At 48.3% G+C, this 15,564-nt stretch overlaps 1 protein-coding gene and 1 long non-coding RNA gene across 13 annotated transcripts in view; one reads left to right on the forward strand and one right to left on the reverse strand.

The window, feature by feature from the left end:
* KMT2C (lysine methyltransferase 2C) overlaps positions 1-1,571 on the reverse strand; it is a 187,043-nt gene extending 185,472 nt beyond the window's left edge. For 11 of the 12 annotated variants that reach the window (XM_052692582.1, XM_052692585.1, XM_052692580.1 and 8 more), the window contains exon 1: positions 1,179-1,466. In XM_052692582.1, the coding sequence (XP_052548542.1) occupies positions 1,179-1,351 (173 nt within the window). In that variant the 5' untranslated portion in view covers positions 1,352-1,466. Of the gene's footprint in view, positions 1-1,178 lie in introns of all 12 variants that reach the window. The other variant, XM_052692586.1, reaches the window with a different exon arrangement.
* The window catches only part of LOC128085381 (uncharacterized), a 30,953-nt gene continuing 16,798 nt past the window's right edge, over positions 1,410-15,564 (forward strand). Inside the window, exons 1-2 of the long non-coding RNA XR_008208938.1 lie at positions 1,410-1,516; positions 7,497-14,235. This is a non-coding gene — a long non-coding RNA (uncharacterized LOC128085381). The remainder of the gene's footprint in view (positions 1,517-7,496; positions 14,236-15,564) is intronic.

A 15,564-nucleotide genomic window follows, 5' to 3' on the forward strand; every position in this document is an offset into this window, starting at 1 on the left:
TTGCCGCCCAGCAGAGCGGCTGTGGGGCGCGGGCAGCTCCCGCAGCGCAGGGCGGGCGCGGAGCGAGGCGCCTCGGGTTAAATGCGCGCAGCTGACGTCAGAGCGAGAGCGGCCCTTTAACACAAAGGGAAACCAACTCGCAGTCCCCGCGACTCCACCAAACTCTCCGCACGGACTTCCTATTTCGCTCACAATTGTATCTCTTCACACACACAGGAAAAAAAAAAAAAAAAAAAACACACAAAAAAAAAAAAAAAAAAAAAAAAAAAACAACAACAAAAAACAAAAACGCGCTCGGCCGGCTTTGTCCTGCTGCCGCTGCCTCCAGCTCAAGCTCCGACCCCTCACAGACAACCGCAGCCGAGCGCAGCCAGTCCCCAAGCGGCTCCCCGAGAGGGGCGGGCGCCGCGCCGTGCCCCGACGCCTCACGTAGCAGCGGCAGCACGGCGGCCCCGAGCGCTGCTCCCCCGCATCCCCGCGCCGAGTTGCCCGCTCAGAGCCCGGCGGGCGCCCGCGCCCCGTCCTCCGCCCTCCCCCCACGCAGGGGAAGGGAGCTCTGTCACGGGGAGGAGGAGGCGGCCCCCGGCCCCGCTCTCTCCCCACAGCCCGGGGCCACCGCTTGACAGCTCCCCGAGCGCCGTCAGCCTCTCGGCCAAGGAAACTCTGCCTCAACTTTGCGTGTTCGGGGGGGTGGGGGTGGGGGGGGGAAGCGTGAGCGTGAAGGGAAGAACCGTCTTTTCTTCCTCAAAGAGAGGAAGGGGGTGGGATAGGGATAAGCGAGGAGCAGGGAGCGATATTCCATATCCAGGCAGCGTCCTGGAGGAGAGAGCCGAGGAACGGGGAGAGCGACAAGCAAGCAGAGGGAACGGCATCGGTATCCAGGAGGGCCGGAGAGAGAGGAGGAAGAGGGGAAGGGAAAGAGAGCAACTCCGAAGAAAGAGGCGAGGAATAGGGACGGGAGAAGAAAAGTGTGCGGGGAAAACAGGCGGAGGGAGACAAAGGTGAAAAAGGAGGAGGAGAAAGTGCAAAGGGGAGAGGAGGAGGAGAAGGAAGAAAGAAAGAAGAGCCCCTCTGAAAATGGCACTGAGCGGCGGGGACGGGGGGGGGGGGGGGGCGGCGGGGCTCCGTGACAGCTCTGCCCGCGCCCGGCCCCTCACGCGCAGCAGCGCCCAACTTACTTCTTTCTGGCTCTCTGGAAAGGGGAAGCGCCATCTTTGCGAGGCCGGCCCCTTGGTCTTTTGTCTGTGGCTGCTGCCGCTGCTGCTGGGGGGGGAGCTGCAGGCTCGGGGGGTTGCTGCTGCTGAGGCGGCTCCGCCACCGCCACCACCAGGCTCTTGTCCTCCGTTGACATCCTAGTCAGCAGGACGAGAGAGACACATGGATGATGGTGATGAAGATGAGGATGGTGATGGGGATCCCGATGCTCCTCCTGCTCCCGCGGCTCCTCTCCTCCTCACCTCCGCCTTCTCCACCTCCGCCTCGCATCGCTGGCCTCAGCCGCCGCCGACCAGCGCAGGTAGCAGGGGGAGCAGCATGGGGAGAGCGGGAGGAGGAGGAGGGGAGGGAGGAACCGGGGGAGGGGGGGAGGGGGGGTGCGAAGAGAAGAGCGCGGAGGCACGAAGGGTCTCGCACACAATAACACCCCGTCCTCGGCTCCGGCTCGGCGGGGTCCGGGAGGAGGCGGCGGGCGAGGCGCGGCGGCGGGCTTCCCCCTCTCAGAGGCCCCGGGAGCTGTTGGCGGCTCCGGTGCTACCCGGCTGCGGCGGCCGCCGCTTCATTGTACGCTGCCCCCGCGCCCTCCCCCCGCGCTGAGCCCCCGGGGGCGGAGGAGGAGCAGGCGGCGGCGGCGGCGGAGGAGGCGGCGAGGGGCCGAGGCCGAGCGGAGGAAGTTTTGACAGCTCCAGCTGTTACGTGTGTCGAGGGCTGAGTCCGGCCGGGCTGCGCGTCCCCTTCCCAGCCGGGCCGGGAGCAGGAAGTTTAACTTTGGGGAAAGAAGGAGGAGGAGGAAGGGTGAAAAAGGGGGAGGAGGAAGGAGGAGGAGAACGCTCCCCCCCCCCCCTTCTCCCTTCTCTTTCCCCTCCCCGCGGGCTCGCGGGGTGGAGAAGGGATCCCGGCTCTGCCCTGGTGCGTAACCCCCCGCCTTCCCTTCCCTTCCCCCTGCCAGTGCGACGCAGACACAGTGCCCGCCCGCCGCCCTCCCCCTGCCGCGGCCCCACACTGCGCCTGCCCGCCCCGCCCGTCCCAGGCGCAGACACCCACCGCCGCGCCACGCTCACCCGCGGGCTGCGGGGAAAGCGCGGAGCGGGGCCGGGACGGAACGGGACGGGACGGGCGCGCGTCGTGCCGCGCTCTCTCCCCGCCCGCTCCCCGCCCTCAACCCTATTCTTTTTTGTTCTATGTATTTTATTTTCCCCGGGGGTTGAGAGCGGGTGGCCCCGGCTCCGCGCACGCCGCCCAGCCCCGAGCCGCGGGGGCACGGCCGTCCCCAGCCCCCTCTTTCGTCCCCCCACCGCCGCTCGGAGGAGCCGCGGCCTCCCCCGGGGAGGGGAGGAGAGGAGGGAGCAGAGTTCAGCGCTGCGCGCGGGGGAGACAAAGTCTGGGGAGCCGTGGCCGTTTTCCAGCAACTCCGGCTGGAACAGCTGCGGCCGCTCGGGGCGGCGGGGGGGCTCCCCGGGCAGGGGCCTCGCTGGCTGCCTGCCCGACCGGCCGCGCCGCGCCTCGGGGCGGGGTTAAGCCTCATTACACGGGATTTAACGTGGCCCGGAGGCCGGGAGGGACTCCGGCTCCGAAGGGAAGCGGGGGGAGAGGCGGAGGCGCGGCCGTGCGGCCGAAGCAAAGTCCGGCCCCGGGCTTTCCCCCCGGGCACCGCCCTGAGGGCAGCCCTCGAGGCGCCCTGCCCGTCACCCCCCGCCCTCTTTCCGCCCGCTGCCAACGCGGGGCCCCCGGCCGGGCCTCCCCGCTCCGGTCCTCCTTCGGCCGCTTTGCCCCGCGCGTGCGGAGAGCGGCGGGCAGAGCTGAGCTCCGCTCCGCTCGAGTAACAACTTCGGCGGACTCCAGAAATGGTGGGGAAGGATAGCGGCAGGGCTGCAGGGAACGCGCATAAAGCTGCTAGAGCCCTTCGCTGGGTTTTTCAACCCTCTGTCGTGGCGGGTTTGCTCTCTGTGTGAAACCCCGGTTGATAGCACAGCGTAAGGAAGCGCGCAGGTACAGCAGCAAAAGGAGGAGATGACTTTAAGTCACGCTTTTTTTGATGTAAAACCAAACGCACAGCAAACCAGACCTTACTCAGTGCTTCCTCACCAAAATTCTCACTTGTAGGCTTCAGGAATACCAAATGAAAAATGACATGCTGTGGCAAACACAGCTTTTGCTGGCCTGTTTTCCTGGGAACTGTTTCATAACAAAAAGTCTTTGTTGGTTCAATCCCCGGGTAATTAAATGAGATCTTTGTGATACTGTCATGCATATATGTGGAGATAAAGGTGGTAGAGTTATCTTGGTCTATACACATGCACATGCGAAGCCATCCCCTTTCTCAGCTGGGCTGTTGCTGTGACTCCTTGGCCCTGTTGCTGAAAATGGGTTACTTTCTGCCAACTGAGAAAATACACTCTGAGCTCAGCATCTCTATGACAAAGTGTGCCTCTCGTAGGCTTCAGATATGGGAGCTTAGATGGTTACATGTATCTAACGCAAAAAAAGTACCTCTGAATTTTGGTAATTTGGGTAAGTTAGTGTAATGTAGCTGAAAACATTTTACAGGCTACATTCTACACCAGCCCAGGCCTGGCTGGAAGGGAAGGGTTGGGAGCAGGAAGGAAAGGGTCACAGCCTCTGCACAGCAGGAGCATGGTGTGGCATTTGCAGGAGTCACCAGGTTGCCATCTGCTCTGGTAAAAAAAAATGGCCATCCCCTGAAGTGGTGACTGTGCCCGTGTGGATCTGCTGCACATGCGCGGCGGCTCCAATGAGTCCAGGATGTGTCAGAGCTGCTATGCATGTGCAAATTGATTTGAGCTTGGACACGTGAGCGTGCTGTGGGCTCACATCCACTGCTAGGTGTGTGAGGGATGACTGCCACAGCCCGCAGCTGAAATACATGCAGTCACCACGTACACTTGTTTCATCCATTGCTGCCATGCAATGTTGTTTAGGGCCTTTAGATCAATGTGAGCGGTTGAGCTTTGGGCAGCTTTTTTTTTTTTTTCTTTCCTTTTTTTGCAACAGCAGATGTATGTTTAACAGTGTTGACCTTTTTCTCCATTGTTTCTTACATTAATTACGTTTCTATGTAGCTGTCACAATACCAAATCCTTGTGGAGGCAGGGCCAAGCCAGCTTTGGCATTGCGTGGTCTGGGACGAGAGTACCTTAAGGGGCTGCTGTCCATTAGTTCCACTGCATTATCTCCTGGCGTGTCAGGACAAAGCTGGGCAGGTCTGCTCTGTGAGATGCTGCTGCCATTGCTGTGGCAATCAAAGGTGTGAAGGACTGAAACGGCACTGAGAGCAGGAACCCGGAGGTGGAATTGTAGCTCTGTGTTTGTAGCATTATTTATGGCAGGGGGACAGGCTGGGAGAAGTGGTGCCACCCAATGTAAATCCATGATGCGAGTGCTTTGTTGATTGAGGACGTTTGAATGGCTTTGTCAGGAAAAATGTTAAGTTTATATCACACTACCAGCTATAACAAATTACCTCTACCTGGAAAATAGACGTTTTTATAACAAAGGCATAATACTAAATGAACGCATCTTCTGATTTATTGAATGCAAAGAGATCTTCCAGCACACTGCAAACTAACTCAGATGAAACTGACATTTCTTTTCTCTTTCTTTCTTTCTTAAACTTTTAAGGGCAGGCAGCTTCAAAACTTTCAACTGCAATTTCACCTTCCTGAAGTAAGCATTTCTGTGTTCTTGGTATTGTTCCTAAAATAAAAGTGAGACCTGGCTGTACTGATTAAACGAGGCATGTTTGCAGTTCTGACTTCAGGGCATCTTCAGTTGTCCCAGTGTGCTCAATGAGAAACAGTGATGTTTTCGTTTGTAATAATAGAACAAGTTGAAGACGGCACATTGCATTAAACCAGCTAGTTAAGGAGAAGGATCTTGGTTTGGAAATCGTTGAAGGAAAGTGACAACTACTATGTAAATATGCTTGTTATGTAAATACCAGTCACACTATTATACAACTATAAGAGTCTATGTAACAAGTAGTGAGAAATAAGATCACTCTGGATTCCATCTGGAATGCAATCCAGACAGTTTTATGACATTAATTCCAAACTCTGACAGTTTAATGATTGTTCAGTTGTGCACTGTAGTCAACATCAGCTTACTGCAACGTACTGCTCCGAAAGTCTGGTGCCACATCCGTGGTGGCAGTGGCAAAGTGCAGGGAAAGGTGCAGTGTGTAAAGCCATGTTAAAGTCTAAGCTCCCCATCCGCTGCCTGCTTTAACATGATTAGTTTAGTGTGTGTTAAAGGCAGGCAGCCTTGCCTGTGCTGTGATGCATGTGCTATCATCACACCTTTACACCTTTAGTCTCGCCAAAGCCTGAGGCTTTTTCATCATATTAAGCTGCTTTGACTGGGCTAACATAACTGAGAAACACACCTATTTCATCCATTAAGATGGGGCCAAAAATGCTAAGTGCTTAAGATGCAAGCCCTCAGGGCTTGTCTATATATCGAGTTATTACACGTGGAGACTTTTATCTTCGTAAGAAAATGTTCTTTTTATGCATGCCAAAGTGTGAGTTTAAAAGTGGTGGTTATTCTCTAACCCTCGTGCAGGGCTCACTCATTCTGCAACTTCTGGCTTTTTTCAGATTAACTTCTTCCAAGTAATTTAAATTAAGTCAAAAAAGGTGCTCGTATCAGATGCAGTTTGCATACAAGGAATCACACCTGTCTACACTGCAGTGGTAGTATCTGATTGCATAAATAACTTCACTGAAGACCATGGCATCCTGATGAAAGTTTGTTCTGTGCTTAAGAGTTTGCAGTAATGTGTAAATTCTTCCTGAACTTGCAATTTCTATCATTTGTTCTTGTAATGATGGACTGTGCTACTTTATGTGGTGTTTTGTTATTTGGAGTTTCTAAATCAACCACAAGTTACTTATGAACTTCAGTCTGTTCCATCTTTGCTGTTTGTCTGATTGGTGGCAACGCATGCACTGCTTACAACTTCATGAAACTAAAATTTTGTAACCATTAATGCTCTGAATTTTAGTTTTGACCTATCTGTGGAGGTGGGTGGTCTAGAGGGAAACTTGTGGGAAATATTACTCGTTGTATGAGTCTGGTTTTTTAATCCAGAAGTGCAGATTGCCAATGGTTTGAGTAAAATCCAATTAGCAGCTGAAAGCAGGACATCCCTTGGGTTGAATGCTGGCAGCATCACAGGTACGTGCAGGCCAGGAAACGCTCCTAGCCAGTAGCAGGCACACAGGGCAGGAGCACACTGTGTGCACCTGTGAGGAAAGGCACAGAGCCATCGGTGTGAGGGCAGCATTTTGCCATGCAGGAGATGAAATAAGTACCTGAGCAGTTTGCTGTTTGCAGGAGTGGTGCTTCACACTCAGGTTGCTTAACAGAAACAAGAACCTGGCCGCAAAACAGGGGAAATGATTTGTTTCTGTGACTGGAGCTGTCTCTGCTGTGTTTCGTACAGGCCCGAGTTCCTGCAGTCGTGGTTCCTGATGTGAGATGTGGAGTGCTGTGACGTTAGGAATTTGGATGCTGATAGCAGGGCCAACCTTGTCCTGTATCACCAGTTTTGTTGGGAAATTATCTCTGTCGCTTACCTTTAAAGGATCTATAACGTGGGAGGGACAGGTGCCTAGAACTGAATGTGAGAGAATGCTGGGAGCCCAGTCCCATTTGCAGCTGTTTACTTTGAGAAAGCTACGTGTCTGAGTAAGACCAGCAGAATTTGGCCTTTGATTTTTGGAGTTAATTGCAAACAGTTTATGGGGACATGTCACCTACTTGAGGTCGAGCCAGAATTCATTCATTTACTTCCTTTAATATCTAATGTTTTAAACTAGCTACCTACATACCAATATGGAAACAACAGCAGAATCTCCCCGTCAAAACTACACTGAGGTTCCAAATTACATATATAATAAAGACTGTGCATGCATTTTCTGGCTGAGAACAAAGTTGTTATGTTTCAGCCCCTAGCAAAATTTTTCCCCAAGCCGTAGCCCCTCCACAAAAACACACATTTTAATGAAAGTCCCGACACCGCCTTAATTACAGTGCAGCAAACATTACCACCATAATCCATTTCCTCCTTAGGCAAGGAGAGCATCCCTAGGGGCCTGGCTGCCTTTCTTTACTAGTGACCAGTTTTTCAGAAACTGCCTTTTCCCGAGTGCTTTGTTGTTTGTTTGTTTTTGTTTTCTTATTTATTTAACCTCTAATGCACTGCTGTGAGGGAGATGAGTGGGGGAGTGCTAATGCTTGTCTTCTCATGCTCCTTGCAGCCCTCCTGGTGCTCCCTGCAGCTCTGGGCCTGGAGAAGTGGAAGATATGTCCCCCGCACAGCCTGGTTTTCAGCATCCCCGTGTCCTCTTTCCCTTTTTGAAGCCAGAACTTCAGGGTCAGACCCTTTGTACATCATCAATTTCATCCTGACTCTTTCCAGCAGCCCCTGAGCTCGCTGCTTTGTTTATGCTAGTGTCCAGAAACAACTCCTGCTTTCCTGGTCTGCTGAACTTCTGAACAATCCTTGCTTTGGATCCAATAATACAAGGGGCAGCTGCTCTGCCAGCGGCAGTCCTAATCCAAGTGGGTAAAAAAGGCTGCTTAAAAAAAAGGGCTGTAGGCTTGCTTGAGCAGCCTGCAGCATGCCCAGCAGTAATGCCTTCATTTAGAGCAGCCTTGCAGTGTCTCCAGGCTTTCGCAGTGTTTGTGTGGGTAAGTAAAATGTGATTAGTTTCTCAGTAATGTATTGATTCAGTGAGTAGATTTTGTATGTGGACTTGGTTATTGATTGGGCAAATTTGCAAGGATGTTTGAAGCCTGAATCTTTGCCTACCAGAAATATGGTGAGATAGACATGTATATATATATATATTTATATAGGTAAACAGGGGATACTTGTGACTCTTTATTTCTCCTGCCTCCCTTAAATTGAAGTAGTAAATCAGTATGATCAAAAGAGCTAGAATAATCAATCTGTCCTTACACAATTGATCTGAGAGCCCTAATTAAAACTATAGAGAAATTAAACGTAAGGTTTCTTGTTCTCTCTGCAACATTGTACAGTCTTCTGTTATGGAACTCATACAGTTCTGATGTACAGAGTAAAATTGTGAAGGTGAAATACTTTACCTACAGATGTACCAAGGCCACATATCTGCTGGGAGGACATTTCTGTTATCCTGTTGCCTTCTGTTTAAGTTCTCACATGGCGTTAATCACCATGGTATCTTACAGCTTTAGAAAAATATAGTGCACCATATGTGACAAATCATTAATATCTTTAAGAACGAAGATGCTAGATAAAAATACTCGTCACAAATCTGATGCTGAAGATGTGCATTGATGGCCATCCCCATCCATGCAGCCTGAGTGAAATAAGTGAGTGTATTTTATACCAGAGATGGGGTCAGAGTCTTTCTTTAGGTGGTGACACTGCATGCAGTCACTCAATGTATAGAGTTTAAATGGCAGATTCACTCCTTTCTTCTCTAACCCATGCTATAGTACACTAAAGCAAAGGGAAAACACGCAAACCACATCCCTGTACCCTGTGCTGCACCACAGAGGAGTGGCTGCTTTGCAGTGCCCAAGGTTAGCATCAAAAGAAAAGAACTTGCTGATAAATTCAAAGGAAGCTTTTGCACTTATTGTATAATGCTCACGTAGTTAAAATCCAAACATTAAGCAAAGTGAGGGGCTGTACTTCAGTTGGAAGGAATGCACTAGAGTGGTTATCCCCTCAACTGGTAATCTCACACATTTTTGTATGTTTTTCATTTTCCACTTAGTTTCATTCTGATCTGTTTCCTATTTATTCTGTGTCAACACATAAATAATTTTCTCCGTTGTATCCCTCGCTACTAAATTATTTTTCTTGATGGAACAGCAAAAGTAATTATATTTATAAATGGAATGTCTGTTTTGCCTAAGTACCACGTCTAATTCCCTTCTGTAAGAGGGATTTCTATAATTCCTCCAAAAATGTCTTGGCAAAGACCAACCCACCAGTCGGTGGCACGGACCCGGCCTTTAGGGGCAGAACTCAGGGTTCCCATTCCTTTGGCCAGCAGGCAGGAGGGCACTGTAGAAAAGAATGCCCTGGTTTGTCTGAGAGAACGGTGCTGATGTTAACTATGTGAGTTATTAAGCAGCCTGGCACTGAGAGTTGCTTGCCACCTGTGGGTTTCACTGTTCAGCACAGGATTATTTTGGCAACTGAAGCATTCTTCATTGTGGATGGCTGTGGGAAGATATTAATCCTGCTTTTTGAGTAAGATGCACTCACTGACCTAATAGATCTGTTCCACTTCTACTCTATGATGCTGTGAAAGGAAATCAAACAAGTCCCAAGTAGAAGGATGAGCAATCTCGCATCCTTCTTATCCGCTTTCTACATTCTTTTTCAGCTCTTTTCTGCAGACAAGCTGAGATGTCCATTGCTTTACAGGAGTAGAATGGAGGGAGATCTGTTGTGAATTCTGCATTAAGAACAGTTCAGTTTTACATCTCTGGGTGCTCCTTTAGGAAACCTGAGTCAGAATCATTGTATGGGGATGGTGAATCCCCATACAGTGGGGCCATGAATAGTTCACAGCCTGCTCACTGATGGAACAGAGACAGGCCTCACCGAACTTACCTGTGCTGCAGGAGAATAAAAGCATCATTTTCTTACCGGGTTCTCCAAATCTAGTAAATATTCCTGTACATTGTTTTCTTTATTATTATCTCGCTATGTGCTTTCAGTAAGGGTTTGTCCAGGGTATTTATTAAGCAGTCAGACATTCTGTTCCTACAGATGTGTCAAACTTGAAGAAGGTTGTACCGGAGAGCTGAAAACCGGTGCCCTGTTTGGTTTGGGAGCTGCAAATGCAGGGATCTCTGTGACATGTCTGGTGTGAGGTAGGAGGTCTTTGGCCTGGTGGAAAGTGCCTAAACCTCTCGTCTCACGGACCCTACAGCAGAGCTAGCATTTCCATGGGTACCAGTTCCTCAGCTGCCAGAGCTTCCAGCACCCAGCTCTCACCAAAACCACAGGGAGATCAGAAGATGGCACATGCCGCTCCTGAAGCTCAGCGGCTCCTGGGCTGGTGTCTTTGACATACAGCAGTTCAAACTAGCAGGGTAGGTGCTTTCAACCAGCTAGCAGCGTGAGCCCAGCTCCATCAGGCTGGGTGTGCTGCTGCTGCTTTGCCCCAGTGCTCCGTGGCCTCGCTGCTGCCCTCCCACTGTGTCTGGCTTTGCTGCTCTGAAGCTGTGTGTGAGTGAGCTGCAGCCTCTGAAGCTCTGCAGAGAAACCGAGGTCCCTTTCCCACTTGATGGTACATTTAATCAGAGGCATCTCACAAGATTTGGACTGTAGTATTTCCTCCTCCCTGTGTACTCTTGCTAAGTGTTCATGTTTATTCAAGATGTATCTTTATGAGCGGTTTTCCTTTATCTCAGTAATTCATATACGCAGTACAAATTCTGTCTGTCTCCTCAGCTTTTGCATTCAGCTGCTTTGACTGATCTAGCACTGCTGATTTACCAGCTTGTCTGAAAAGAAGGAAGATTGATGTTGGCTCAAGTAAAATACTGAGATGCCTATGGAGTTTTCTTGCCCTAGATTTTTGGATTGCTATTTATTTAAAATGTAGGCAGAACTCTGACTTCAGTTTTTCAGGAATGTTTGCCTTATGTCAGTGTTTCTAATTCTTTGAGTCAAGTCATTGTGGTTAGCCAATCTTGTTTTCTGTCTCTGTGGTAAGATTTTAAATCCAGTGGGCTAACCTCAATGCTCCCCCAAGAAAGGAGGCTGTGATGACGATGCATTTCCTTCTTTGACCTCTGCAGTAGGGCTTTGCAGAAAGAATCTGTCAAATTAGGCTGAGCGCCAAGTCACCTGCATGAGGATTAAAGGGTCAAACCCTGCTCCTGCATCAATATATGAAGCAAAAATTTTCTGGAACATTTTTAAAGCTAATTTATCTTTTAAGATAAAGTTTATCTTTAAATAAGATAAAGATAAACTGCTTTTTACTAAATGTGGACTATGAACTGTAAGATTCTGTTGTGCTTGTGAGCATCACATGGCTCTGTGGCACTTCAGAGCAAACTTGAGGCTATTGGGATCTCTGACTTCTGCATTTCTCTGCATATATACCTATCTTGAAGTTCCTGACTTGGTAATGTTTTGAGGGAATAAATATGATATGATGTAAGTAAATATAAGCAGTGTCCCACAGGGGTTGGCCTTGGGACTGGTGCTTTTCGACATCTTCATCAGTGACACAGATGATGGCATTGAGTGCAGCTAAGCAAGTCTGCAGATGACTTCAAGCTGAGTGGTGCAGTCGATATATTGGAAAGAAAGGAAGTCATCCAGAGGGACCTGGACAGGCTGGAGAAGTGGGCCTTTGAAAACCTCATGAGGTTCAAGAAGGCCAAGTGCAGGGTGCTGTACTCGGGTCGGGGCAATCCCAGATATTTATACAAACTGGGGGAAGATCTCCTTGGGAGCAGCTCTGTGGAGAAGGACTTGGGGGTCCCGGTAGACAAGAAGCTGTACATGAACCAGCAGTGTTTGCTTGCAGCCCAGAAGGCCAACTGTGTTCTGGGCTGCATTAAAAAAAGGAGAGGGAGGTGATCGTCCCCCTCCACTCGGCTCTTGTGAGGCCCCATCTCCAGTACTGCATCCAGGCCTGGGAACCCCAGTACAGGAATGACGTGGAGCTCTTGGATCGGGTCCAGGCCCACTAAGATGATCAGAGGGCTGAACGGTGAGGTGGAAGTGGGCTCCAAAGCTCCCTGCAGAGAGCTGGGTGAGCCAGCCCTGCGGTGATGTGGTGACACGGGCAGACGCGGACTCTGCACTTCCTCCTTATTAGCAACATAATCACACATGATCTAAAGAACTAGATGGATTGGAGCCTGTTTAGGGAGCGGACGATGGGAGGACTGCTGGGACACGATGCCCTCTGACTGGAAAACATCAAACTCTTAAAGTCAAATCAAAATAAAAGCGTCATTTGGAAGCTCACTTTAATAGCGAAGGAATAGATGATCACTTTGTCACCAGTGCCATTTTGGCATTACTTAAGACTGACCTGAATTCTAGATCTGGCCGGTCCATTGATCTATGATCATAATGATCCTTTAATTACTTGGCTTAATTATAGCTAATTTATTCTAGTGACAGGTTTACCTATATGTAGATTTCTAGGTTTCTGTGTTATTCTTCACTGAGATAATTTTGAGGCATAAAAGATACAGCAAGCCATGCTTTCTAAGCACCTACTTAGAAGTCACAAAGAATGTTGACCTTTGTGGGTAAATTTTCACTAATGTATTCTTCAATCAGGCAGTAAATATCAGAGCTGTGAGAAACGTCCCGCGTTCTTCACACACACACAGCGGGGGACTGGAATCCCTCTCCACTCCGTTTCAGCTGTGCACTCATGACCTGTGCTTCCATAATACCTCTTGGCTGTGATATCAGCGCTGGGCGTACCAGCGGTGCACACCTACCTTTTCATGTCAGCTCTGATAGAAAGATGCTGTTAGCAGACGGCGTCAGGTAGTAATGCAGAAGTGACCTTTTAATGTCACGCACAGGTACACGAAGAAAGAACTGCCACTGAAAACTTCTGATTAAAGATAAAAGTAGACAGCCTATAAAAACATTAAGATAAAAAGTAAAGCCATGTGCCCTGAGTTTCCCCTGCTATCCCACCTCCTACTCCAAATTGATGTTGTCAGCACTCATGATTTTATCTCCAATCTTGTGATGTTTGATGTTTCACTTACACTGCAGCTACTAGAGTTGTGTAATGAGGTTAGAAGCCCAGCTTTCCTTTTTCTTTAAATTAAAGTCAGTTTCTAGTCCTAATGGTTAGAGTATAAAGCTTGCAAATGTGACCCAGGTGCACCCTAACAGCTCAAAATCCAGGAAGCAAAGTAAAGGATCTCCACGTTTATCATTTTACAGACAGGCTTATGATTTTGAGGGCCAAACTGTAGTTTTTGAACATTTGGAGATGGCAATAGAGCTCAAAAAGGAAAAAAAAAGTATCTGAACGAAGTACCACAATGTGTTGCATCTTCCAGAGAAACGTAGTAGTCATTATATCCAGGGTGAGAATTCTTTTGTCAGACATATGTGTTTTCTGATTTACTTTGGTATGCAGCATATCTGGGTTCAGCCCCACACTGCCTGGGCTGGCGGGGGTTGTATTTAATAATGCTTACTGCAGCGGTCCAGCAAGGAACTAGAAACAGCCCGCCTTGCCAGTCCTGAAACAAAGGAGCACACCAACCAACCACATGGAAACGTGTAAATGCAATGTCTAAAATGCTTGGGTTGGCTTAAGAAGCTCCAGAAGTACCAAGCACAGGTTTTAATGTACAGATCAGAAATATTCAGCTGGTTTTATTGTTGTTTTTTTTTTTATTATTATTTTTTTAAACCATGCTCCCAGCAGCAACAACCAGACTTGAAGAAAGCACAATGCTTAAATGGAGCTCCAAGTTAATGGAGTTGATGGTGACTCGACAGTGTGTCACTAAAAATGGGAATTAAATCTAGAACTGGGGAGGTGTGCGAAGCACTGAGTGCAGCTGGAATGCTGCATGGGCACGTTGGCCAGAAGTTCTCTGTGTGCTCGGATGGGTGGCCCCAAAGGTCCCTCACACCTTGCTCTGATCATTGTGTAGTTCATTATGGAAGTGAAAAAATTACAGATAAGCCTTAGGCTTTGTGGTGAAGTGTACTTGCCAATAAAAGCTGGAGGACTCTGAGACTCAGTGTCTACGTTAGTAAGGAGAATACATGGGAATGTTGTTTCACCAATATAAACACATATGACAAACTACAATTTAGTAATATATTAAAATAAGTAGTATGTAATTCTGAACTAAACAAGCTCATGTGAACCTATACTGACTGTGACTAATTTTGTTCTTCAATTCAGAAGAAAGCTGAAGAAACCATTTCTGAATCTCAATCACTTTGCTGAGACCAAAGAGCATGTATGTTTTGGGGTGAGTTAATGTGTTTAGCATCATGACCCACTTTATTTATCTTGTCTTGCAAGAGGTATTTTCTTCAGCCTTTTAAAGAACTTAAAAATGTGGATTGAAGACATATCTTGAGGAAATGAAGCCATTGAAAGGGTGTGCATCTTTCTTATGTTATTTTCTCAGAAGAGAAAACTGAACTTTCTTTTCATGCTCTCTCTATAATCTTTTTTGCTGCTGTTGTTTCCTTCTAGCTCTGTTATCTCTGATTGCTTTCAAGTATGCCCAAATCGTCAACCCTGAATTGAAATGAAATGTCTCTTATTCTCATCTGTGTAGACTTCTGCTGTTCTGATATCAGTCAGACGTATTTCTTAGATTTTAAATGAGTAAATTTGGAAAGATTTCTCCACACTGTGTTCTTTCTTCCATGTCAGTCTATGGCAGCACTTCTACTGCAGGACAGTGCATTGCTAATAATGGGAAATGTATAAACTCATTGGGTAGATAAAGCTTCTTTCAAGCCATCGATTTCACTTTGAAATTCCACCACATGCAAATTAAAATGCTAGAATTGTCATTCTGGGAGTTTATCTCCTTTTCTGCCTCCTAAGCATTAATTACTGTGGTCCTGACACTCTGTTCTGCCCTCTTCTTCTCTGTCCTTCCTTCTCCCCACTGTCACTCCCAATGGCTGGGAAGTCTTCCCAGTACAGCAATCCAGTTCATCTCCCAATAAGGGCCATCAGCCAACACATTCTGGGCCTAAATTCATCTCATAAATATTGGTACAGACTTAAATAAATGCAGTCCCTCAGCTAATGTACTGGATTTCAATGGAATTACATGGGGAATTAATTTTCCTCCGCCTGTAGTCTGTAAAACAATAAAATCAGGAAATGCTTAGAGGCTATGGCTTGGATTTCCAAACTGGTTGAAAGGCTGGCTCTCCCACATCACCATTAATGTAAACTGTAGCAAGATACACCTGATGGACTCATCCTTTCTACAAACATGTAACCTATTAGGCCTCACTGAAGACATGAGCACCTCAAGCTGGCAGATCTGTCAAGAGTCAGCCAGCAGTGCCTTGCAGTTAGCTGTTACGTGTAATTCCTGCTACGTGTGATGACACCTGTTGGGCTGTGTTCATCTATTTAATAACAACACTTGGCATTTCTGTAGCACTTCACAAAGAAGTGTGCAAAAGCAGCTGCAGGAATGAAGCTGGTTACGACCAGCAGGGTATCTATGGTTGGTCTGACATGCACTGGAGCATGTAATATTTTGTTAACTCCTGTGTGCCCTGTGAGTTGTTCTACTACCAACATGCCAAAATGAAAGGCGGAGTAT

This window comes from Tympanuchus pallidicinctus, unplaced genomic scaffold, assembly GCF_026119805.1.
Source record: "Tympanuchus pallidicinctus isolate F22 unplaced genomic scaffold, pur_lepc_1.0 scaffold3, whole genome shotgun sequence".
Taxonomy (NCBI): Eukaryota; Metazoa; Chordata; class Aves; order Galliformes; family Phasianidae; genus Tympanuchus; species Tympanuchus pallidicinctus.